At 40.2% G+C, this 27622-nt stretch overlaps 1 protein-coding gene across 1 annotated transcript in view; it reads right to left on the bottom strand.

The window, feature by feature from the left end:
- Nucleotides 1-313: 313 nt before the first annotated feature.
- The window catches only part of EXOC2 (exocyst complex component 2), a gene marked incomplete at its 5' end in the record, with an annotated part of 114642 nt that continues 87333 nt past the window's right edge, over nt 314-27622 (bottom strand). Inside the window, 5 exons of the mRNA XM_084260281.1 lie at nt 314-544; nt 2793-2852; nt 4132-4193; nt 5627-5749; nt 8912-8967. Coding sequence (XP_084116407.1) covers nt 451-544; nt 2793-2852; nt 4132-4193; nt 5627-5749; nt 8912-8967 — 395 coding nt within the window. The 3' untranslated portion in view covers nt 314-450. The remainder of the gene's footprint in view (nt 545-2792; nt 2853-4131; nt 4194-5626; nt 5750-8911; nt 8968-27622) is intronic.

The raw sequence follows: 27622 nt of genomic DNA, 5'->3' as shown, positions 1-27622 counted from the left end.
CAACCTTCAGTACATCTCAATCTGCCATAGAACTTGAGTCTTCCAGTCACCTACATCAGCATCGCTCTATAAGCAGAAAGAAGCATGACCAATACACTGAACAGCATGAGTAATACTCAATTTAAGGTGGCATTTGCTAAAAATACGTTTAACAACTGAAACTGAGATTGCAGCACGAACATACAGCCAGGGAGAGTGCAGGTAAACAAAACTGGCTTCATCCAGTAGACAGAACACCATTTTATCAAGATACTTATGACCAGAAGTCTCACTCAGCAGGACACCCCATACCGTTTCTCAAAGGGTTGTATTTCATAATTTCTTTTTCAATGACATTACTTTTTTTTTATTTCCTTCAGAGTCTTCAAAGGAATTGAAGAAAAAACAGGAAAAAAAATGGACAATGTTTAAGCACATTTGTCTCTTGAGTCACATGGCTTGTGTCATCATCTATGTTTTCATCATTGCTGATGAGGAAGCTTGGAAACAGGTCAGCTGCAAGTGCATGCTGCTTTTAAATTTGTTTAGTAACTCCTCTAGTAACCTGCAAAAGGAAAATAGTTACAACTTTGTCAGATTCTGGAAAGGAAACAATTACCAGAAGTTTTGGCTATTCTGCCTGTGGCTTCGAGTTTGCTGTCTGCTTATGTAAAGGGCCTAAAATTTGATCTATTCAAATATCTGAATATTAAAGGTATTTAGAAGTATACTGATGTGTCAGCACGATCTGTGGCCAGAGGACTTAGATACAGAGATTCTATCAAGGCGATAAAGTAGCCCTTTATATGGCTTTCCTTCCAGATAAACATCACCCTCTTGAGAGAAACGTTGTTTGCAAAACACAAGGGCAGAAGGACTGGCAGAAAATGCCATAAAAACGTTTCTGCATGAACAACCCAGAAACTGCCAGGTGATGTACCACAAATCCAGTATCCTTTACCAAGGCCACGGCTTTCCGTGTCCAGCTGAACTGTGAATTCCAGTTCTCAAACTTGGCTTTGGGAACTATTTAGCTGGTTTCTCTTATGTATCGTGGCTGAAGGACCAGAGGTGGCAAGGCTGTTCTAGGAGAAATGTTAATTCACTGGCAGACGTGTGTTTTTGTCTTTCACAGGTAACAAGCTATGTAGGAGTTCACTTTGGAGTATAACAATAGTTTGTTTCAATCTACATAGCTGCTAAGAAGGTACGTGGTGCCGTGGAGAATTATTATAATCCACAAACTACAAGTGTAGGACCAAAGGAGTTGATGACCCTGTTTTATGACATTTATTTTAATGGTGAAGATGCATTGCAAAGCCTTATAGTCCTGCCTATGTGTTTTATTTCTGCTGTGTTTTAGGGAAGAATGCATTCGTTGAACTTTTTGCTCTATTTAAAAACTAAGCTAGCTAGGACAGACGTGTACCACCTCAACTTTTCGGCAAGCTATGATTCCTGAACACCCAGTAACAAGAAATTATACTGTATGTTTAAAAAAAAAAAAAAGCCAAACAAACCCAGGAGCAACAACCTGAACCACAAAATCAGTATCTGCTTCCTCAGCAGGTCCTCTGGAGGACGACATTGGCCACGTTCATCACTTACTATCACAGCACTGACTGCGAGTGAACTGAAATGAACCACCCTGACCCAGGGCACGTGTAGCTTTACCCAAATGCACACAGATTGCCATTAACTGCCCGGAACGATGACACTGATGGTGTAACGGCCTGGGAAACAGAACGAGTTTTGCACTGCCTAAGGCTCAGCACACTTAAGCAGATGTAAGAACGATGTGGTTCTTGATTCTCATTTGTCCCATGAAGCTCAAATGCTTGTGACTAAGTGAAAAAAATGATTCTACAGGTGTATCGGAAAGTCTGAGTTGAAAGAACTCTCCTTACTCAAAACTGATCACTATCTTTAATAAAGCATAAGAGCTAAGTAAAGCAAAGGGGTGTCTGGAGACTTGTTGTGGCTAGCGAGGAGCAGGTTGAATCAATAGACAGAGAACATCTGGAAGAAGGCACAGTCTGCAGACCACAGGCTGCACAATCTCTTCATGTGTCTACAAAATATTCTAAATTCTGTCAAGTCCAAACTGACTTGACAGTTCCTGAAAGTACTGTAATACCCACCTCGAGTTCAACACATCTACACTTACACTAATATACTCATTGCAAATCCAGTCTAGTTTTATCATACTACCCTATTAGCCTATGGTGGTAAAACAGACCACCAAATACTACGCTGGATGCAGTGAAGCAGCTTGGTTGCTATGGGGCAGAAGGAGGAACCCAAAAGTCCTCCTCACGATGTTAGAAAAAACCCGCAGACCCTTCATATTCATTTCTAAAATGAGATGAGCCAAATTGGAGAGTTCCCCCTACATCAGCTAGCAAAAGCTCAGACTCTGTTCCTTGGCCATTTTCTTAATTTCTGCTAAATTCACAAAGACAAGTCAGAAACTTTAAGGTTAACAAGGAAACCTAAAATAAATTACAAAACAAACATGAGGCTACACTGAACTGGTAAGATGGGACAGGCAAGAGGGATATCCACAGCACCACCGTTTCCTCCGTGCAATTTCATGGGCTGTGATGAACAAAGCTGTAGCTTATTCTTAACTCTTCTTTGTAATTCAGAAGGGTCAAATACAGTGAACTCCAGCCCTCTCATAACAACACCACCTAGGCAAACTGTAGTGGAGAATGAACCCAAAGATTAAACAAATTTCACAGATTGATACAGCAGGAAAAAGAAATGGGTCCAGAGACCAGAAAGGAGACAAGAAGATGCATTATACTCACTTTTTGTCAGTGCCACTTGACAGCTGAGGCAGGGCCTCCAAAGCTTGCTTAAAGCTCGAGCTGCAAGGAAAACAAAAATATCCCACTGATATGAGTCCTAGCAGCCACAGTCTATAAATTCCATGGAGATATGCTATCTTTTATCCATTCTTATTTCAATAAATTAACAATATATTATCCTGACACCTGAGACTCATGCAGATTAAACATAAAGCTGACATGGGTTCAAGCAGGTCTCTTGACACTCCTAATGTGATGTATACCAGACATCAACAGGAATGCTGATGATTTAAAACTGGACTCTTCAAAAATTACAGACAGCTGCCAGCCTGCCTTCTGACTCAAACTAAGCAGCCATCAGAGTATGCAGCAAAGATAAAACATGTATTTTGGCTTTCTGTGCTCAGTAGAGAGGTCACTGCATTCTCCCCTACAGAAGGTGGCCCATAGGGAGAATTACAGTAGGTTTGCATGGAGGTAATGTGGATTCATAGAATAACAGAGGTTGGAAGGGACCTCTGGAGGTCTTCTGGTCCTATCACCCTCTCAAAGTAAAGGCCAACTTTGAGGTTAAAGGAGCTTCCTTGGGGCCTTATCCAGTCAAGTTCTGAGTAACTCTAAAGATTTCCACCTCTCTCCAGGCAACAGATGTGGGACAGAGGCCCAGAGAACAATGCAGGACTTGCACAGCTATGTACAATCCGGTCAGCAAAAGATTAATATGGTGACTTGGAGCAACTATCAGTAGTGACAAACCCAGGAATAAAGAGGCAGCTATGAACTCCAGCTTCCTGTGCTCACTGTGCTTTGCTCCTGTGCTGACTAGCAACAATGCTGCTTCCATTTTATCCAGTCTGAGCCAGTGCCAAATAGTTTTCATTCAGAAATGAAAACACCATTCTGGATACTCAGAATAGGGAAGCAGGTCTTTTAAAATGGAATGCAACATCACAGGAAGTGGCACTTTGAGATCGTCGTGAAAACCTGGATAAAACTCAGTGGCGCCTGCTTTTGTCTTGCTGTAGCATAATCCTCCTCAGCAGCTGAACTGCTGTTAGGAAGTTTTACTTCTTGGGGTCTTCTGTGTTTGGGTTTCTATGGTTTAGGTTTGCTTGTTTGTTAATTAGCAAATATTAGCTTGTGTCTAAAAACTCAAGTAAAACCAAAGTAATTCTTTTCTTTCACCTGATAAAACTTTTTAGTATTCTGTTTTTTGTAGATTTACCCAGTATCCTGCTTTGAGCCAGATCTCCCACTCCTTAATACATTACATAGGTTTGTTGCATGTCTATCAAGGACCCCGTTACGCTGAAAGAACCGACGTTACAGCGCATCTTACTTGCTTTCGGGCGTCAGGTATATGGCCACGGTATCTCTCAAGGCACAGATTTCAAGCCTCGCCTAAAGACAGAAATACAAACGCTGAAACAACAACACAACACACCTTCATCAAGTGAATACCAGTACCCCAAAGCTTCAGCTTTCCTGAGGGGCAGAGAGCAATGTGTGCTGCAGCTGCGAGCAGCTTCGCTCGGCAGTGTGCTTCCCGCGTGTCCCGTCACCACGCCGCTGTGCCAGGAGACCGCTGAAAGGAACAACTTCAGGCTCCTGATTCAGACTGTTTGTACAGTCACTATGTGGCAGGCTGAAAACATCTGTTTCTCTCTCAGCAACAGTAATAAATCTTAATTCTGTTCCATCTTCTCTGCACTACGATAGAAAGACTGAAGTCGTGCCCTTCTATTTGTCTGTCTTTTAAAATTATTTTATTTTTAATTAAATAACTTTTCACACCTCCCTGGGAGGGAGGAGACACAAGGGTACAAAAATCTGTCAATACCCATTTTATTCTGGGTTTCCCTGTTGAATTTATTTACTTTTTCCATCAGATGAGGAAGCTGAATGGTTGCACTCTGCTTCTTGTCTGTCACCTGGTGGGCACACAACCTTGGGGATTTTACCACCGCACTGTACTGTGTGTCTGTGTATTACTTTTCACCTAGGCAAACTGTAGTGGAGAATGAACCCAAAGATTGAACAAATTTCACAGATTGTCCTTTAGTCTTTGAAAAGAAACCATTATCATCACAGGTTTTATACGGAACAGAGACATTATGCGTTCGATAGTTTAAGACATTTCATTAAAAATATGAAGTGAACTTCATCCAAATTCATGTGATGTTCTTGCTCATCAGAAAGATAAAATTTAATCCAGTTAGCCATTAGAGAAAGTCATCTACATTTTGACTCGACTAATATGACATTAGTCTTCCAAACAAAACCAGCTGAGATTTATGCCGCTTTTAGTGCCAGAACTTTCTGGCACAAAATACGGACAGAGCTGCCCACCAATTTTACACTCGTAAGAAATGCTTTTCTCACCACAGAATATTTCACCTCTTTTTGTACGGTGGCCCAAGCTGAACAGCCTTGGACCTTTTGAAGTCCTACAAGCCTCCACTGCATCACGTTTTCAAGATTTTTAAATCTCAAAATATCACAAAATTGCTTTTTCTTTTAAAGTAATTTTGATGACAGGCCAAAGACACCATTTAGTGACTTTTCAAACAGATACTGTCATGAAGTTTTTAATCTCATAGGATATAAGTAACTTTTGATGCACTCGGACACAAAGACAACACTAAAACATAAACAAAGCCAAGACCCAATACCCCAAAAGGTAATCAGCCATAAATCTGAAATAGGTGGTGTATTAATTCTTTTTATCTCCTTGCTTTCACTGATACAATAAACCCAACAAATACAGATTACAACCCTCTCTGCTATTCTGGTTTCCAGGTTCACATGTTTGACAGTACAAAGTATTCAGGTACCTGTAAAGCTCCATTTTTGCTGAAGGAAGAAACACACTGCATCAGTCGACTCAGTTCTTCAGAGACTGCTTCTACAACCCTTGACATTACCCGAGGAACTAAGTCTTTGGAAATGGTAAACACCTGAATTTTATGAAAGAAGAATCATGAGCACAATAGCTATATTGAACAGGAATCTTTTCTACATTAACATTTCAGCAAAAAGCATTAAACACTTTGAATCAAAGGACCACTTCATTTTTTAATCAATGGACCAAAAAAAGGATTATTTCAAAAGCAACTGGAACACGAAGGATTTCTTTTGATGCTTGCCCTGCATTTTGACAGATTGTCTCTGCTAATAGCAATGTTAGTTATTTGGTATGTAGTAACAACTTTCTTGCAATGCCCAAGACCAGCTAGACTTCAAAGTATGTGCTCTAGACTGATGGTTGCAGGTAGTCAGGCAGTTGTACATACACTGCTGTTTTGCAGACAGCACCTTTAATTTCAGGGTTGTGTGACTGTCCCAATTACATATTCAGCCAGTTTTCACCCATGTACTTTGCTGTTTCTTCTAGAAGTCTTTATATTTGGCCACTGTGAGATGGCTAGTGTCTTCGTGCTCTGCGGCAGAGATAACCCTTTGGAAGGGTTTAAGAGTATGGTGGTGTAATCGATTTTCATTTAGATTCTCCCACTGCTGCCATTTATTAGCTCCCTGGCAAAAACATTGCACTTGTTTTTCCTTTTATACCAAGACCATCTTTCTAACTGCTTATTTGTATAACTTTTTAAAGTGGTGCTTAGATGCTCCATTTGAGGTTCAGAATATCAAACTGCAACACAAGGGCAACACAAAATTAAACATGAGATCTATGCGTGAAGGAAAAGCATGAAGAAACCATTCTTCCTTAACGGGAGCGTTAAGGAAGCGAGAAATTGTTGGTGAATTAAAATAAAAGTATCATTTTTCTACACAGAACTGGGACAAATGCAAGCCAAAAGGTTGGAATATAGGAGGAAGTGAGATTGTAGGTTAAACAGAGCAAACTTGGGTCAAGACTTGAAGGTGATGATAAAACTACACAGGGCTGGGGGAGAAGATGACACAAGGAACTGAAGATGATGTGACCAGAGTGGCAGAAGAATGAAAGACACAGTACTTAAACATCCTCCAAGCCCCCCACATGTACTTTAAAGTGAACTAAAAAAAAAAAAAAAAAAAAAATTAAGTAGAGGAATGATTTTCCTTTGCTTGCTGTGGAGTTTCAGTCTCCTGCCTGTGAAGGGAGCGTAGCAATTGACAGAAGATATTAATACAGAGTGTGTAAAAGTAAATTAAGCTGGGTGTATGTTTGGAATATGCAAGATTGCTAGACAATTTTCCATGATTTAAGTAACTATTTATGTACCAGGCATCCCATAAAGCTGACCATTCCAAGAGGCAGGCCTGTACCACAGGCTAGCTACACTGACCAGACACGTCAGCTATCAGCTGCCATCATCGCCCATTCGAGCACGCATCCGGTTTTAACTGTTCTGACCCACAAAAGCCAAGCTGGTGGTATAATTAACTGCAAGCAACCCCAGTAACGACTTGGGATGGGGTCGTCTTATTCAGTGGCAAATAATGCTGAGCAATTCAACACAAATGTACCAGGAACACAGCCAAAAATCTTCTACTGAGAAGAGAGCATGTGTGCCCACAACGACCTCTCTTGAAGTTACTATACAGAATCCAGGAAAAAAAATTCTCAGCAACGGTGAATCATCGCCAACTTGCAACAGGCAGCCCTTATTTTGATCTCAGCTAAGTCTGAATTCAAAGGCAGGGAAACAATTTTCTTCCTGCTTCAGCCTGTGCTCACTGTTCAGCCGATGGTTAATTTTTGCTGTTTCAAACTACAGAAACTTGCAGCCTTGATAGCTAAACTTAAATCTGACCCAGCTTACAGAATTTCACCAGAACACAGTGGAAATGGGAGTTTCATCTTGACACAGATTTACATATTTCTGTAATAAAAAAAATTATGAGGCAAAGCTATTTGGGCCAAAATTAGTATCAGTCTCAATGAAGTCAGCAAGGGCCAGCAACCTTCTGCTGCAATAATTTAACAAGTATGCATGTTGACAGGATTAGCCCAACAAATATCAAATGCCTGGGCCTTTATTTAAAAGCAAACCCTCTAATTTTCATTTTTATTAATTTCCACCGCACTGCAAATGCACAGCATTAAAAATTAATTACATGCTGGTATGTCTTTTTGGTGTTGCTTATTCGCCCATTTGGAAGCACTTGGTAAAGTCAGCAATGCTTCCATGAAAACTGTTATAAATAAACAGTGAAATTAAAACAAAAATATTGCAAGTTGATACAGCTATTTAAAGTTTCTGAAAATAATTTAATGTATACGAATCACTGTAATTTAAGGGGGAACAAAATAAACAAACACCTCAAGTGAACCTCATCAGATTTTAAGCAGATGGAAAAGGCAAAGCAGCTATACTTGTGATATTTTGAAAGGGAAGAGTGGCATTACTGTCAATGTCTGTACCGGGAGCAATAATAATCTGGAAACACCCTTGAAAATTAGAAGGAAGGGCCTCGTAGAACAGAGGCTGTAATTCAATATGCAGGAATTTTCTATAGTCCTTTATCAAAAAAGACCAAGTAACTGTGGGTCTACAAGCGCATTATTTTAATAATAATATGTTAATTTTAATATACACTCCCAATCATAAGCCTTTACCCACTTAAGTATTTCAAACACAATTTGTGCTGCACAGAGACTATAAATCTTTCTGGTTTTAGACTTTCACTTTTTAATCCTATGTACAGGAATGACCTATATTGCCTTTTCAATCCAAGCAGCACGCGTTGAACTTTTCTTCCAAAGCGAAGCACAAGCTCGTTTTCGTAAGTTGTGGAAAATAAAGTTAATCAGAGAAAGTGAGCATCGTGGCTATCTATATAATCTCCACACACACATATATTTAACCTGCATGAAAAGGGAAGAATTGAATTTTAGACTTTAGCCTTCCTCTTTATCAGATAACGGAAACAAAAAAGGTGTAATGGAGTGTTAGTGAGGATAAACAGGAACTGTTCGTCTCCTGCCCTTAAGACAAGTTAGCAGTTGCATACTTGTCTGGCTAAACCTAACCTGAAGTGCTTACATCTGTAATGAAGACAATCTAACTGAGGTAAAATTTTCAGGGGTGATGAAAGCCAAGATTTACTATGCAAATTATGAAATTATTCGTAGGAACGTAAGCCTGAAACAAGCTGAAGCTTTTCCTCACCTCTGCATGCACAGCGATAATATTCACTAATGCTTCTTTCAAATAGTTTCTGACACCTGAAACAAAACAAATAAGACATTAATTGCTTTCATGCTGTTGGCTCCACAAAGCCATGATACACTACTGTTCAATGCAGCACGTGTCTTGCACTAGCACTTTTGCAATCAGAGGCAGAAAGAGAAAGTTCCATAGCCACACCACCAGCCTATTTCCTTTTTCAAATCAAATGGAGAAAGGCACATTTCCTTACAGCAAAAGGTTAAAAAAGCCAGCAGGTTCCTGTTTCAGTATTCTTCTTCTCTGGCAATGCAATTTCACCAAATTTTTAATTTAACCCCCCCTCCCCCCCAAACAAACCAACAACAAACCCTAGAGTTACTAAAAACTAAATTCTGGATGTCTCGCTAGACTACACATACTGTGGCACAGAACATGCAGTACAGCTCACTAACTTCTAAAGAAACAGAAAAAAACAAGGGCTTTTGTTTACACTACAGTCTTCAAGAAGATCTTACTACTTTATCGGCTTCTCTGTAAATTATTATTATAGATAGAAATAGCAAAGGCTCTTGTTTCTCTGAAAGCGGTTCAGAAGATATTACTCATGACAGTTTATAGGAGTTGTCATGCCTTAGCAGAAGTTTCCTCTTGGGGAGGGTGGAGAAGTCAAATAAGCATTTTATTTACCAAGCATCTGAAATGCTTGTTAATTTATAGTAAAAAGGAAATTCTAAACAGAAGGCCATCCAGCAGGGTAGGCTTTAGTTCAGACAGCCTTTTAGTCCCCTACACTGCTGTAATTCTGCAGTAACTTCCCAGACCCCGACTTCTATTTTGTAAGATCTAAAATAGGCCAAACCCTAAAAATGCCCTGCTTGTTTTTCTGGGCACTTCACTGTGTAGGTAAAGGCAAATTAGAAAACATTTTTAAGGTTTGCATAAACGTTGGAAGCACAACACAAAGTTGCGCTCCCCAAAAAGGAGGGTTACAGACCCACACGACCTCAACTTGTGATTTCAATTACTTGAGCATGAATCAGAGGAAGTGCCAGGTCCCTATCACCGTTACATATATATGATCAATAGTAAAAGATCAGAATTGTGGACAAAGAGTGAGACCACACAGCTCCACCTTTCCTCAGACAACATCAATGCAGGTTCCTGCTCTGAAAAATAGCTTTAAAAGGGGTTACCCGAGATCATCAAAATGAGTTATTCTATGGGTGAAGAGAGTAGCTTCTCGCAACTGCCATCTCACTTGTTCTCATTTTATAAAACCACTGGTCCCACAACTCGCCTCAAGATCTAAAAAGGTGACACTTGTTCTTTCTTAATTAGACAATTATGGACAAACGTTTAACAAGAGTAGGATGAAAGAATGACAGGATCCCCCTTGCATGAGCTATGAACACTTTCATCACCCACATCTACATCGTGCAGTGTGATGCAACCTGGAGTTTACATTGGAGGGTGCTTCTTGGAGAGCATCACAGATCTCCTGTTGGAAGTGAGGGTGCTTGGGGTAAAGAGGAGAGAGAGAGTGTTGCTGAAGAGCAACTCCTGCTTCAGCATGCGATCAGGACGTAGCTGAGCTCTTCACTCAGGCCCATGTTTCAGGGCAGTCTCTGTTTCAAAACAGATGTTTCAAGCATCAAAGATTTTACTGCTCTTGCTAAAAGCAGTTCAGTTTCTGAACACACAAAAGAATCACGACCTGTTTAGAAGGAATGTTCTATTTTCACTCTGGAGGAGATGCAAATAACTGAAAAAGGTAAAGAAAAATACCAGCCTTTCCCCACATATTCCAAAACATCTCTAATGCGTTTTTGTGCTATGTTTATTCTTTTCCTTGAAAAATCTCAGTCACTCTTTCCATTCAAACTAAAACAACAAGTCAAACTACAGAGCGTATTAGGTTGCAACCTTGTAATTTCTTGTTATCTTAGTGATGTTTTTTTGCAACAAGGAAGGGAGGGAAGAACAGAGCAATACCAGAAACTTCATGAAACTGATGCTATTTTTTTCTCCCTGTAACCTGCAAAACAAAGGAAGAACACTACACACCAGTACTCAAACCACACCAAAAAAAAAAAATAAAAAATCACAGGTATATGTGGAAATACAACACCCCCTTCCTTTTTCCTCTTTTTACCATCTTCCTTCCACTCCACCCCAGTTTAAATCCTCTGCAGGCTTCATATCACAGAGCACAAAATTTCTATCACATCCCACAAGCAAACACAACTTGACCAGGCACAGTAAGTGGTATGCAAATCATATCAAGAGGTACAGGGCGAATTTGGGAGCTGGTTTTCAGTTAACCTCAGGGTGTAAAGCGTATCATTCTGCAAACCTATGTGGTATTCAGTTTTTAGCTGCCTACTGGCCTCATCTCGTGACACTAGGATCTTTCATGTGGAAACTGTGTTTTTACTTTAGTACAAATGCTTCACAAGATTAAGACTGTGATTGTCTCTTTTCTCTATGGACACCTGAGCACCACCAGACCGCTTTCACTAGTCAATCAAAGTCTCACCCACGAACCAAGCAGCATTTCTTTACCCCCACTGATCATTCTCTAATGAAACATCTTACTCAAACCCTGGTACACCCGGGGAGCCGTAATGGAAGGACAGAGAGTGGGCTGCTATGCCGAACAGAGAGGGCAGAGAGGAGACCAACTGGCTGAACTGGGAAGAAGTGTTATCAAAGAGGCAAGTGAAAAGCTGGAACTTATAGAAAGCGGCAAAGCAGGCTGGTTGTGTAAGAAGGTGATGCAGTTCCAAGGAAGAACCCTCTGTTTCCCACCCACCCCACCTAAGCCACTGAGGTTACATGCCTCTCCTCATCTACTCTTGCAACTTGGCTCAGGATGGGAGCTGCTAATTCTGCCTGCTGCTGAGAGCACCCAAACTAAACAGCTTTTATCTGTGCTAGTTAAAGTTGCTATCAACCGTGTCAGTGGGGACCTTCCATATCTCTTAAAAAGTCAGCCCATGAGTTACCACAACCAGGTCCCAATAATTTCTACAAGCATGAAATACTAATGTCAACAACATGAGCACCAGGTGTTAAACACCATTGTTTGGTGGCACTAAGACAAGATTAAAACGGTCACGTACGTCTTCTAACGGAAGAATTCAGAATGAATTGACCAGATGGAATTGAGATGGAACCTGGATGGAGTGAAATAGCAGAACCCTGCACACTGCCAGCCCAACCCAGCTGTATGATCCAATTGTGAACTTAAACCTTAGTGAAAGTGCACAAGCAGACATATTTTATCTTGCATCTTTGTACCATGTACAAGGACAGATGGGTGAACTGAGAACTTAAAGAAGATTATTTCTTGTAGTTCCAGCAGCTCTCATTATCTGGTTTTGACCTTTCATAGCAGGTCCAGTCTTGCTACGACTTCAGGATCTGGGGGCACAGCGCAAGCCCAAGTATTTCCTCGGTTTTTTAGACAGGTTTTGCAATTTCAGAGCAGATAATTCATCACAAACTGCAAGCCTATGCAGTTTAGAGACAATCTGTTAGTTGCCTTAATTGCAGCACCTAATAGTCTAAAAGACCTTGTCTTGGTATGCTAAACAAACCAAAGATGGAAAAGAAGATGCAAGTACACCCTGAAAATGCCAGTAAGTGGAACCAGATGGGGAGAGAAGGACAACTAGCTAAGCCAGAAAAGAGCACTGCCACAAGAGAGGTGTAAATGAACTGGCCATCAGTAAACTTGGGCTGGAAATTAAAGGTAACAGGTTACCTCTGACTGTGTTATTAAGTATGCAGTGTTGTGACCAGTACTGCTGTCAGGGAGTCAGTTTCCTATTGCGAGTAAAGCTTAAGCAAAAGGGTATTTCCCCTCAGCCCTTCTTTTTTTCTTATTGTGAAGTATTTTAATTTTTCCATGTGGAGACAAAGGCAAACATATCTGAATGTCGGGACCTGCAGGCACAGTGAATAACTGTACTACATTTTGAAAAAAATTACAATTAAAAAATATCCACTTTCTGATTTATATTACTGCCCTGTTTGCGGCAGGCTTTGTTGAAGCAAAGTATTACTTTCTGGTGTATGATTCACTGGAAATACAAGCAGTGGCATCCAACTGTGAATTTGTTGTGAAATTCATTTAAAAGTGAAAAAAAATTCTGTCTAGAATAGAATTTCTGTGCAGCTTTCTCTACAACTGTTGAGCAGCCCACACAATTACAGTTTTTGGGACACCACGCTGCCAGTCCTATTATACAGCACTGAAAGCTAATGCACCATATAACTGTAGGTTGCAACTATTAGGCTAATCAAGTGAAACATAACATTCTCGAGTCTCAACTACCTCTTATTTAGCATAGCGAAGCACAAATACAATGCCTTTCCTTAGTTCCTGACAGAAATGTGTTAAAGAAAGTCTCAACAAGCCCTTGCAATTTCTCCCAGGAAACCGTTATTATTGTGTTACAGCATAAATGCATCCCACTCCCACTCCATTCTGAACGCCGAAGACTCCGACTTGCTGGATTCCAGCTGCCACTGACAGAGCCCCGGTACCGCTCTGAAGGAAAGCAGATGGGATGACTGAAGACATACAAAGGAAGGACAGTTTCAGCCATCAGCTACCACAGTGGCTGATAAAAAACTTTAAATAGCACCTTCCAATTTGGGGCCCTCCACTGTAATCTCTTACTGGCGAAAGTTCTAACGAGGTGATCCACTAAATTTCATCTCCGGTTTACATCACTCTTAATTTCTAAAAAAGCCCCCAAAACACCAAACAAAACAAAGCAAACAAACGAACACAAGAAACCCCCCTGTCAGAAAGTCCACATTTACAAGCAATTTTAACAATACTTAAAAGCTGTAGCAAGGATAACTGTGTGAACTATGGGAAAAGCAGAAGGGCAAAAGATTTGTGGTTCTGAGGAGCAACAGAAACTAAACTGCCAATGCAGGAGTCAGTCAGAAGATCTTCAGATGGTGTTATGCTACCAGTTGTCCCACATTGTAGTTTGCAGAGCTGTTCCCCTCCCCAAGTACTTAGATGACAGCATTCTTCTATGAAACCTCCAAAGTGACTGAATACGCATGCAAAAGCCTGAACTGCAATACCATATGTGTAATTTTAAGACACAAAGAAGCTACAAAAGCTTGCACGCACAACTAGAGCTGAAGTTGCAAACAGAGTAAAACTGAACTCATTGGGATGCTTTTTCTGTGTCATAAGCCAACACATGTCTTCAAACATTCCCAGTCCTGCTAGAGTAACTTGACAGAGAGAGAGGATATGAGTGTCAACCACTGTTACGTGTTCTGCAGACTCAAGAGTTCAAAGAACGAATGCAAGTTCAGCCAGGACAACCAAAATACACAGGAAATTCAAACACAGGCAACTTGGGTTTGACATACTTCAATTCTTGTTAGGTTGGAAGCTTTTTTGAGATGGACAGCTGAGAAGCTACCCTTGTTGCTGCCTCTCACTGGACATGCCTTCCAGCTTGGAGGATGGATAAAAGCACCTAACTGTTTAGAAAAAGTAAGTGGTGTCAGCAGGTACCTCTGCTTATTGCCAGTAAACCACACCAGACATGAGGATGAGAGGCTATGAAGGGTCAAAAGAAAAAGAATCATGAGGCAAATTTACAGTCCAATAAAAATCAGGCAGAAACATTAAAAGCTGCCAGTCTGCCATGGAGTAGTTAGAAAAGCCATCCACAGAAAGTTCTCCAGTTCTACACTTTGACAGCTGTCACTCAAGTCTGGCTTGTCTTTTTTTTTTTTTTTCCTCTCCTTCCTTCTTTGAAAAGCAAAGAAAGAGAATGATTGACCAAATAGGAATGAGTTTCCTATTCCTATTCCTTCATGTGTTTACCAAGCTACCAGTCCTGTTTCCAGACTGAATTGACTGGCTTACTGGAAACCTAAGTGCCAAGGGACTGAAACAGAAATGAGCCTTGGGTAGGCACAGAGCCACCAATTCAGGAAAGAACAGAGAGCATTCTGGCCTCTGTAGGAGGTCAGTACTTGCATGGGCAAGCAACTGCTGCTGCTGGTGGTAGCAATGTTTCTTAGTGCCTCTGAAAAGAGAGCACTAAATTTGTTGGCCTTGAGGCTTGAACATGACTTGGTAGAGCTATGCACACTGATGCTCGGCAGTCTGAAATTTCAAATTTTAAACCCAGCCAATTGGATGCAGTATTTTTTACAATTCATTGTTCTGTTCAGTATGTTATGCCAGTAACAGTCAATCAGTCCGAAAACTTTTCTTTTGCCCCAATACTTTTTAATGAAGAACTTTCTGCAAAGATGTAACAAACAGAATTTGGTGATCTAAAGAGATTAATACTTTTCCTACCTAGCTGCAACAGCAATGGTACTTGACTATTCCTGGAGGTTTCATCTACTAAGCTGATGGAAAATTTAGGGGAGGATAAATGGGGGGAGAAAAAAAAAATCTGCTCTAAGGCACCTGCTTTTTAAATTATTTGATATATAAAATTTCCAGTTACTTTACAACCTATTGGCAGATTTAACAGAAGTGATATTGGAAATGTTCATTTCCAAGCTTCAGCTCTACAGTACCAAACTTTACAGGAAGCCACAGACAGAGTGTTTTGAACCATGTGTCAGTTGGGCTCCTGCAGCTCTTCTCTAAGTTGTCAAGCTGCTATGTGAAACTGCTGGAAAAAAAAAACCCCAACTACACACATCGATTGTGAGTCGTTAATCAGTGCCGTGTACTGCACATTAAAAAAGAAACTAAAGAATGGTATCCAGAAAGCAGTGTAACCCTCTTTAAACAGTCTGATTTTAACTGCTAAATTTCCTTTAGGTTCTGGCTGTATCGCAGCTGAAGCAGCAACAGCAGTTTTTAAACCAGGGCTTGAGCTACAGTTCTAGCACAATTTCCAGTCTGGTCAGGACATTTTCCTCCCCCTCTCTCCACAAAACTCCTGTTACAAAAGCAGAGCTACGTGCTAGCGGGACACCCCGCGGGATGGCAGCCTGTTATCTGCATTTCTGCAGCTCTGGGAAAGGCAGGCCCTGCTACACCACACACCCAGTGAGCACCCTCTTGTCCCATGCAGCCCCCTCAGGAGTTTCAAAGTCAGAGGGATGCCTCCCAACAAGCCAGGCTGCCCGACACGCACCACAGAATTTCACTTTTCAGTCTAACCTAACCCATAACTTCCGACTAAAATCAAGTAATCTCTTTTTGAAAACCAACAATATAAACAGGTGAGACAAAATGGGTGGGAGGGGGGAAGAGGCACTAAAAAGTGAAACACTGTCTGAGGTCGCAGCAGGTCAGCAGAGCAGTCAGCACCGTCTCTCACAGAACTTGCTAGAAGAATTAAAAAAAAGCATCTGTGCCAACACGCCTTAGTGCAGAAGTTTTCATTTAAGAGATCTACAGAATAGGTCTAGGCTTCCCATACTTGTGGATGACTGACACCTCCCAGAGCATGATGAAGGCCTGTCAACTACCTTATCCTGAGAAGTTAACAAGACGCCGCACAGACTAAAAGCAAAATTTAAAATGAACAACAAAGTATTTTAAATTTTAGTAAGTGGCCTTCCAAATAAAGATGATTTATAATATACTTTACATGTAAAACATTTCAGAGACTCAGGCTCCAGAACTACAAAGTATGTACAGCAAATACTGATTTACATTATGTTGGTATTATATTTGGCATAAAATTTTTTGTTGAATCTTTCAGTGAACTTAACTTGGATTTTAGAATTAAGTGTCCTGGATGACATGAAAGGAGAGAGAGGGTGGCATCTGCTACCTGTGAAGACCAAGAGCATGCCTGAGGCTGCATGAAATGCATTTGAATCAAGGTGTTGTCCCCCCCAAACTATCCAGAAATCTAACATTTATAATCAGGGGAAAGTTAATGTGAGTGAGTCTGTTTAATACAAACATAGGAATTAACTGAAATAATTTAACCTCTATACGTTTCTAGAAGTACAAACAGTATTTGCCTCATTAGAAAATACCCTCAGTTATGTAATGCTTCCGGAAAACAATCAGTAAAAGCGAGCTACTATTTGCAATTACTGTGGTGAATATAATATCTCATTTCATAGATTCACAGAATCTCCTGCGTTGGAAGGGATCTAGAAGGATCATTGAGCCCAACTCCTGGCTCCACACAGGACCAGCCAAGTCTGAGCGTGTGACCGAGTGCTTTGTCCAGACTCTTCTTGAACTCAGCCAAGCTCAGGGCTGTGACCACTTCCCTGAGAAGTCTGTTCCAGTGCCCAACCACCCTCTCAGTGAAGAACCTCTTCCTAATATCCAACCCTAACCCTGTCGCAGCTTCATGCTATTTCCTCAGGTTCTAGCACTGGTCAACAAAGAGAGGAGATTGGCACCTGCCTCTCTGCTCCCCCTCGTCAGGAAGCCACAGAGTGTGATGAGGTCTCCCCTCAGCCTCCTTTTGTCCAGGCCGAAAGGACTTCAGCCTCTCTTCATAAGACTTCCCCTCCAGACCCTTCACCATCCTCACTGACCTCCTCTGGACACTCTCCAATAATTTTGTGTCCCTCTTGTACTGTGGCACCAAAAACTGCACTCAGGACTCGAGGTGAGGCTGCACTTCCATAAGCTTATACCTTTCAAGATAGTCTCCTAGCCATGGAATAGACAGCAGCCTGACTTGTTTGCAGACACGAGCCTTTGATGAACAACAGCACTGGCACATGAGCATATCGTGCTATTTTACTGAAGCACCCCACCCACACAGTGATATAATCTAACATGACACCTCACAGATGTTTAAAAGATGTTAAAAGAAAAAAAGTAGAGATGTAACTTGGAATTTCCCCATGGACATAACAGAGCTGCTCACCTCTACTTACAACACGCAGGTTTCCCCCTTCAGAGACGGTTGATAGGAAGTCAGCTTCAAATAGCGGTGCTACCAGCAGCCTGTTTTCTAAATTAAGGTAGCTAGACGAGCCCGCTTGTTTCTTTCTAATTACTAAAAATGTATTTGCCATCACACTTCTGTGCTTGCCCTGGATAAAAACATTTTTTAAAAACTGTTTGTAGGATGCTAAGAGTGGAACAATTCTATCTGGCAGTAGCTCTCAAAATAGAAGAGCTCCACTAGATCATAACTTTTACCATAATCTAAGTTCTTTCATTTATTGTATCTCCTCCTTGTTTTGACTCACAAATTATTTTAATTTTTTTTTTTTAAAAAAAAGCTAATCTGTAGTTCTCTACTGCTTCTGCTTTGCCCTGAGAAGTATGGACATTACCTCTTATAGAATTAAATGGAAGTCATCACATTCAGTAAATTCTTTATTTCACACTGATTTATGCAGTCTGATTAATAATACTATTTTTAATACTGCCAACACATGATTCTATATATTAAAAAAAAAGTGCCCAGTATATTAACACATAAATATAGCCCCACGTAAAAGAAAGAGTAAAGTTAGAGAAAAATATTTAAAACCAATCTAGAACCAAAGATACAATTACAGGGTTCACTGACTTTCATGGATTCGTATCACACATCTGAACCAACTGAAATGTCGTGGAACTGCTTTCCTGTTATTGAAGCAGAAAAAACCCAACCAACTTGCAGACAGTGACCCCAGAACCTCCTCTGAATATTACCAAGAGAGCAAACTAAAACCCACTTATAGACAGTGGCTCCAGAACCTCATTTGAATATCACCAAGAACGTAAAATTTTTCTCTAGGCCACTTCCTGCTATTGCTGGAAACATTCCCTCCTTTAAACGGAGTTGGATTTCAAGGTACTGTACTGGGTGTTGTTTTGATAGTACATTCAGAAGAAAATGTGAACGTGTAGGCAAACTGGAAACTCTCTGGAGAGATTACCCACTTATTTAACCACATTTCCTGTTTTTTAACCCGTTTGTCCTAAGTCAGTCCTTAGACTACTGACAAAAATAGTTACAAGTGTGCTATAAATAGCTTATTAGCAGGTCTTTCTTGGTAAAACTGAAAATGTTTTGATAAATCTATTGTTCTTACTAGCTCCATACTAATTAAAATGTGAATCAGATTAATGTTTCCTTGAAATTCTTCTCTGTGTAGCTCATGGTAATTATAAATACACAGCACCTTAGGAATCAGAGAAAGTCTCGTAAGAATAGTGACCTAAAAAATAGCTACCAATAATTGAAATTTAATGAAGAAATTACTGGTAGTCTATCTGGGAAAACACTTACAAAGTACAGTCCTGCAGCAAGGGAGGGCAGAGCCTGATTGGTCAGAACCTAGCTAAATATTTTTGAGATCTCAAGGACAGAGTGCTACAGCTTCGAATTAGTTGTCTTGTTCTTCTTTTCAGCTGCGATACCCTGGTGACATTACACGTTGAATGTCACTTAAAGGACTTGACACAAGTAGCCACAAAACTATTTTCCAAAAAACATTAAACACAAAGGCTTTCAAACCTTGCATTACTTGCAGTTTTTGAACTATTTTAATCCAAACAATAGAAATTATGTCATGATGTTTGAAGAACCTGAAAGTTTCCATGTTTCAGCTCGCTCGGCGTAGCAACAGCTCTAAAGGCTGCCAATACTGTGATTAATACCATTGTCTATGCGTGAACTTCAGTCTACAGTAAGAGAGTAATACTGATTCTGTGCCCCTCAGATGTAGCCCAAACTAAAATGTCTGTTCAAAAGCAGCTGCTGAGGCTCTTCTGACCTCGCTGCTACTCCACCAAACTTGCCAGAAGAATCTGAGGGACAGCTGAAGAAGGCTGCAATCTAAATAATACTTGCTGCTTTCTGATCCTTATCACACACATTAAAATCTGCTACTTCTTGGGACAGAGTATAACCTGCTTTACCCCTAAGAAGGCAAGGAGCAAAACATGTAAATGTCAAAGACTACAACAGGACATGTGAAGCCCACTAGTGCTTCTCTTGGGAATAAGATATGTTTATCAGCAAATAGTACTTAAAAGATGTACAGGTATAAAAGCCTACTCTGTATGTATGCATTTCATCAGGAGAGCTTTGGTAAGAGATGGATTTACTGCCATCAAACACAGTAACAAAAAGTGTAAAGGGCCTTTTACCAGCCCAGACCTGAAGGTCACGAGCAAAAGATGCTGCACACCATACTGAGAAATTGAATCATAAAGACTCACTTTACTTATTGCAGAATAAGGCAAATTTCAACTTGTTCTTCTGCTAAGAAGAATATAAATGGCAAAAGAGAAAAAAAAAACAAACCCAACATGCCTATGCGCTAATGTAAAAAACCAACCCCAACCAACCAACCTACTTTGAAACTTAAGGCCATCCATACCTCTTCACCTAAGCACACGCATGTATCAGCCTACCCAAAACACGACTTGTACACAAATGCATCAATGACCTTTGGCTGAGCCCAGTACTTGAGGTATATGAGTCAAGAAAAATCTGTCACTTAAGCACTAACAACATTGTCTGGCACAGTTACAGCCATTAAATGGTGCTCTACATGCACCCATCTTTGTCTCGCTGTAACACATGATCTCAGCCTTGAGACTGAATACAAACATTTCACAGCCAAAAGCATGCAGGTTTAGTGGCACTTCAAAAACCCCAACCTTCACCATTTCCACCAGCACTGAGGCCGCTGTGTCTTTTTTGGGCTAAATTTAAGTGGCTCTGTATGTTTGACTTCAGGGGAAACCCAACAGTACCAAATATTCACAACTATCAGATATTTAAAGTATCTGATTTGAGGTAGATGGAAAAAAAACAACCTGCAGTACAAGAAAAGACATTTCACCCAACTACAACATATACTATCCAAAACAAAACCATTGTTCTCCTTGAGTGAGAAAAATAGGTTCTGCAGAACGAAATTGATGTGCAAGATTCTTAGGTATAACAAACCCTCCTCCTTGACTTGAAAATGAGTACATCTACACATGCTACAGTAGTAATACCTGAACTTTTTTTTTTTTTACTAGCAAACCATTACCTATAAAAGGGCTTCCTAAAGCAAATACTGCTTCATTCTCCCCAAGGAAAATTCCTTATAATTTTTAACGTATTCCTTCCCCATTTTTCTGCCTGCATCACTTTCAGCATATGACAGTCATAGTGTTATGTATTTGAGTTCTAGCATCACTCAATTTCCACTAAGATCAATTTTACTGCTGAATGATTTTCTTCTGATAAAGCAGAGAGTGTTAATAACTAACATGTAAGGTGCTGAAAAATCAAGAGGGCACACGTCCCTGGCACGACTGAAGGCTCCCACTGATTTTAGCAGTTTATGAAGCAGGACTGAGATCCTTCTGTGTATATCCAAGGTATCTGGCAGAATGGGAACTTAATGGCTGCTTTCTGGCCACAGAATATTCTTACGTTTCCAGTGCCTATGAGCAAGAGAAACACTGAGACAAGACACAATATTGCATGTTAAAAGGGAGAGGCTGCTTAGTTTGTATATATAATTTGATATATATTGGACATGCTTTCAAAAATCTATCTGTATCAACATTTTTCTCATGAAATTAAGTTAAAGCACCCTAACCAAGAAACTGCTATGCTACTTAGATGTTCTTTTGTTGTTTCTTGTTTGATTTTTTCTTTTTTTTTCTCCCCCCTCCAGATTTCAGAAAAATAGAGAAATTGTGGGACAGGGCAGCTGGTGGGTGGTGGACATACTACAGTATCATCATCTTGTAAAACTAGTACCTATGTTCTTCTGATGCCTGTTACTCATATCGTTTCTGGTACTGTGCCCTGTTTGTCGTTTACCCAAAGCATTTTCCAAATTCTTCACAAATGTAGGGAAAAAAAAAAACCAATTGTATCTCTTCACAATTTTGACACAGACTGCCAAAGGCCTGAGTGTATCGTATTCAGTGGTCGGTGTCAATCCTAGATACATCTCTCACTTAACAGATGTGCAGGTCAGTAACATCCAGTCACACATCCAGTGGTGGACTGGGCATTAGAGGGGGTTGGAGTCAGCAAAACAGACAAACCCCTTCATGCTGACCCCAGATACCCCGACACAGAAGGGTTTATGCAATGGCAAGAAACATCAATTTAAAAAGATGTGTTTTGGAGAGAAAAGAGGGTAGCTGTATGCACCATAATGATACAGAATGACCAATTCAATGGGAAAAGCAAGTCACTTCTTTAATTGTAAGGTATACTAAAAATCAACATCTCTATCAAAACTGAGAACAGTCGATTCCAAAAATTTCAAGCAGTATTTCCTTTCATTAACACAAACCAAGCATAGTCTGCAAGAATATTCATTTGTTTCTTTCAAACACATCATTTTTAAGGCACCCTGAAGGTGTCCTTTCATGATTTTATAAAACCTAAAATTATTAAAACCTTTCAAAACACAGACTTGCTCAGGAAACAGTGTGTTCTTCTCATAATTCCTGAAGTCACTGGTATTGTAATAATAGCCTGTCATATGCAAAATGACAGCAATTTCATAAATGAAGAATAGGCTTAGAGATATACTATGTTTATGAATTTACTTCGGTTGTCACTCAAATATTATTATTCTGAGAAATGAGAAAGCTGAAGCCAACCAATCCAAGAGAGACCAATTTCACAAATAAAGTATTTGGAACAATACAGGCACTAATTATTTTAGTGCCCAGTTATGTCCTGCATCTGTCTAACCTTCAGGCTACAGGAAAAAAACCCCTCAGTCACTAGTGAAACACATCCTGTGTTTACTGCAGTGAGTTACGACAGATACACTTTGGTGAGTAAAAGAGAAGGCAAACATGGCAAAGGAAGCAGGGTATGGACTTTTTAAAAGAGGTGGGTTTTTTAAGTAAGAAACTTTGAAGGTCATGCTTTGAGGAAGAAAAAAAAAATCACACCTGCAGCAATAAGATACACAATTTTCCTGTCTTTTACGCTGTAATTTTTTAGTGCAATTAATGATTTTTACCACTACGGCTTTTAAAAGAAATTGGTTTTAAAGTTGCTATTTCTATTGAAATTATACCAGAAGCACAATGGCAACAAACAGGCCAACATATTTTTTTTCAAACACGTGGCACAGATATAATACAAAACTCCCAATACTTTTGCAAAGATCTGTGAATATTCTTAACAACTGCAAGCAGTCATTCCCCACACTGAAAGAAATCACAGGACTGGCTGATCATATTTTTACTTACTTTCTTCCAAATTGCTTTGTGTAATATATGTAGATCAACGGAATTTTAATCTGCCTTTAGTAAGCAAATTGCCAGCAAACTGGCAACCAAATCAAAGCCAGGGCACTAGCTTACAAGCGAACACCTTTAGGTAGTAGGATTTCGTAGGCACGCTGTAAGTATCGAGTCATGGGAAAGATCTGACAGAAGAAAGGGACCTCTTAAAATTTAGTTCCATGGTAAAATCGAGTTTATTCGGCAGACTTGGTAACTTGTGACGACCTTGAAGAGAGAGTCGTCATTTTGACTTTCAGCCAGTCCTTACTTCTACCAATGTACACATTTAAAACTGCATCACATACTACACTCAAACGCACACATTTCAGCAAATCAGTAACAATTACCTACAAGATTATATCTGAAATTTATGCCAAACCCCCCGAATTTCATGCAGTTTTATTTGTCTGTCCTTTTAAATAAACAGTTAGTTGGAATCAGACCACAGCAGCTTTCAGAGATGTTACTGCAGTAAAAAATTCAACCACCCCCCAAAAAACCAAACACACACACATCACCCTTGCTGCCATCTACTCTGCTAGGAAAAAAAAAAACAAAAAAAAAGATATAAAAAATGTTGTGAGCCACATACAGTATTCAGTGAAAGCACACGTATATCTTATTTATTAGAGTGAAGGTGAAAACTTGCACTGGATTCCAATGTTACTATTTCACAGTTTTTGCACTTCCAAGTTTCACCGAATCCCTACAGCATTTTGGAAAGGGCATGGATTTGAAATGAAGAATGTCTTTGCATGACCTGAACAATAGATCCTAAAAAACTGTTCAAGTCCAAAATGAACATTTGGAAGCTATCTGGACTCAAGACTGACCCACAATAACTGGAAAGCTTAAGATTTTTCACAGTTCAAAGTAAAGGATTTTTAATAATTTTGAATTACTTCAACTGCTGAACAAGTCCAGCACTATAATTTCATCCACACATCAATAAAGTTTAAGTGTTTCATTAAATTTAAATTGCTATTCATCGTGTAAAGAAATTGTAAGCTAATGAAATGCTTTTTACTACAATGGATCTGCTGTACTGTTAGAAGCCTATCATATTTTCCCACTTTAAGAGTTCAAGGGCTTGATAACTTGGCTACAGAGAGCACATGCTCCAGGCTGAATTTGGTAGAGAAATTTTCTATAGAAAGCTGAGACTTTTTGTTACACTAGATTTTCAACTTAAAAACACGCACATGCCCCCAGGCAGACAGAAAGTGATGCTGAAGCACTGAGCAGACAGCACTTTTTCCACGCTGCTGGTTTATCTGCCCCTTGGCAAGGTACATCTTGGACACCGTATTTTCAATGGTGTAATTTAAATGTTAATAACCACAACATCCTTAACTTCCACGTACATTCAGGGATTAGCAAATAATTGCTTTTATCACTCTTCCTTCATCTTTAATTCAGTATCGGTTTTACGCTTGATCATAAACCCCTTGTGCAACATGTCAAATTGCAGCCAAGAATGTGAACTGACCAGAGAGTTGTCTGGGGCAAACCCTGGGAATTTTAAGATGAGTCTCTGCATCTTCACAAGTGATGCAGGAGAAGCACAGAATCACAAGGTTGGAAAAGACTTTTGAGATCATTGAGTCCAACTGTTCCTGTCCTATGCTAAACAACAACCCTAAGCACAACCATCTCTTAAATACATCCATAGTTGGTGACTCAACCACCTCCCATAGCAGCCTGTTACAGTGCCTGATAAGTTTTGGTGAAGAATTTTTTCCTAATGTCTAATCTGAACCTGCATTGGTGCAGCTTGAGCCCATTCCCCCTCATCCTATCATCTGTCACTTGGGCAAATAGACCATCACCCACCTCTTTACAACCTCCTTTCAGGTAGTTGTAGGTGGTGATAAGGTCTCCCCTCAGCCTCCTCTTCTCCAGGCTAAACAACCCCAGTTCCCTCAGCCGCTCCTCATAAGGTTTGCTCTCCAGCCCCTTCACCAGCCTGGTTGCCCTTCTCCAGACTCGCTCCAGGACCTTGATGTCCTTCTTGTAGTGAGGGGCCCAGAACGGGACACAGCACTCGAGGTGCAGCCTCACCAGTGCAGAGTACAGGGGCACAATCACTTCCCTGGACCTGCTGGCCACGCTGTTTCTGACACAAGCCAGGATGCCTCTGGCCTTCCTGGCCACCTGGGCACACTGCTGGCTTATGACTGTACTGAGGTATCGTAACATTATATTCTGTGCGACCCTTGAAGAATCCCCACCCCAAGACAGTGAACACCTTTAATAGGGGAGAACACACAGAGTTACAGATTGTTTCCAGCCAGTACCTACAAGGTTAACATGACAAAAGCACTCTGAGCACAGCACTGTGGACTACTAGAAGCACAAGCTCCCTGGTGCAGACAAGCCTGGTAATTTTGATGCCACTGAGTCTACTTAAACCAATAGCAAACTTCTAACTTGGAACTTCCCATTGCAACAACACGCATGAACTGTTGTAGCTTCAGCTAGAGGACCATGACTTCAGCTACAGACCACAAGAAACAAACCTTTACTACAGATCAACTATAAGCCTTAAATGAAAGCCACACTCACCTATGAGTAGGTAACACTAACACACTTAAATTTCCCAAATACAAATTATGACCTGTAGATGCTTTTTGACCTCACAGTGCTCCTTAGTCTTCTGAAACTGCGACCTCAATATGAACTATTTTGCAGTTCAGAGTTCGACAGTTTCTACAGCGTATCACACTGCCTTGAGCCCAACTTTTAAAATGGATACCATGGGCTCTGGTCTGCAGCACTGATAACCTCAAAACAAGAAAAGGAATTGTATTCATTAGCATACAGTGAAAAAAGCAATTGTTCCCAGAAAGAAAATATATTTAAATATAAAATAAAAAGAGATAACCCTGGAAATACATTTAATCTCTCAGCAATTAATGCTGTATAGTAAAAAAATATTTAGTTCTGTCAATACAAAATGCCAAGACAGTAATTGACAGCCATGCAACAGCAGCTCAAGCAGGAATGCCTTTGGGAACTGGCTAGAGATTGTCAAAGGGACTTTAGAACAGCTCTGGGGTACAAGAAAAGAGCAGTCCCAAGGTCTTTTAGCAGGAAAACCAATCCAACAGGGTATCATGTGAGAAATAGCAAAGCATCCAGAGCAAGCACACCTGTGGAAATAAATCTTTGTAGGAAGAGAAAAAGCCCAAGCTGAAAAGCTTAACCAAGGAATCTGAGACAGACCCAACACCATAGTTTGGGACTACAAGTAATCATACTTTTCATGTGCCTGCCTTTCCCCGCTCCATTTGTTTCATTACACCTCAGTTTGTTAAAGACTGCCACAGAAACTACCTTGAGTATTATCAAGTTAATAAAAATAGTTTCTAAGGGTAAAAACTGAAGGAACAGTCTAACACTTAAGCATGTTCAAACACCTCATTCATAACCAAAGTTTTAAATTTTTGGGGGCTATTAATCAGGTAAAAAGAAATCATTGAAATAGTGACTATTGATTTGAAGTTCTAAGCTTTTGGCTATTTATACTATGACTTTATTGCACCTCCCTGGTCTAAAATTCTGGCTCCCAAACCCGTAAAGCATCACGGAGCTCTTCCACTCCCACTCTTCACTCACTCCCTCCTTATCCAACCTGTAAACCCAACCTGCCAGTGCTCTAAAACTGTTTCATGCCTCATTCCAATAACATTTGGGGCACACAAAGTCAATCAAACAGTGAACATGAAGGTGGCATTTGTGCCTATCAAATGCAAAGTAGACATGAAAGCATTCACTTTACCAGCAAGTTAGACCACTGAGTATTGTTCTGCTGATGACATGATTTATTACTACTTACATTTTATTGAAGGGGTTGGGATAGTACCAAACTCATGTGGATAGCCTCTCGTTCATGTAGGTAAAATAAAGGGTGCTGGAAGAGGAAAAAATGATACTTGCCCTTTCTCCTCCATGTACTATCACTGATTCCAATCCCCAATTAATTTTCTGATCTGAGTGATGCAGAGATCAGATGCTATTATCAAAGAGAGTGATAAAAATATTAAATAGAACAGCTTAGGTGGTTTTTGAAGAGTGTGCTTGAGGGTCTAAAAATATTGAGGATTCCTTGTAACAAGATGAAAGTTGTTGACATTAGCATATGTCTATCCAGAGATGAACTGCAAACTAACACTGCATGAATTAGAAAATACCGAACTGATGACAGGTTTCCCAGGTAAAGATCAAACTGACCTCTGAAATGCCAGACTGGAGGTAAGTAAAATACAATGTCCTCCAACTGACTGGACAACAAAGTTGAGTTGTGAGACACTACTAATAAGTAAATTCTCCAAAGCTGTGATAAGTATCAGAAGTAATTAGAGTGACTTCTAATACCATCAGTTAGAAAGGGTACATGAATTCTCAAGCTACAAGTTGACCAGGATACAGTCTGACCACGGAAACAGAGTAAGACTTCTGAGAGATACAAAGCCTTTGCACTCATGCTCTTCCCATCCCTCGAGCAATAAAAG

The sequence above is a fragment of the Gallinula chloropus genome, assembly GCF_964237585.1.
Source record: "Gallinula chloropus genome assembly, chromosome: 2".
Taxonomy (NCBI): Eukaryota; Metazoa; Chordata; class Aves; order Gruiformes; family Rallidae; genus Gallinula; species Gallinula chloropus.
Note: the sequence above shows the minus strand (reverse complement) of the source record. Positions and strands in the feature narration are given on the sequence as shown.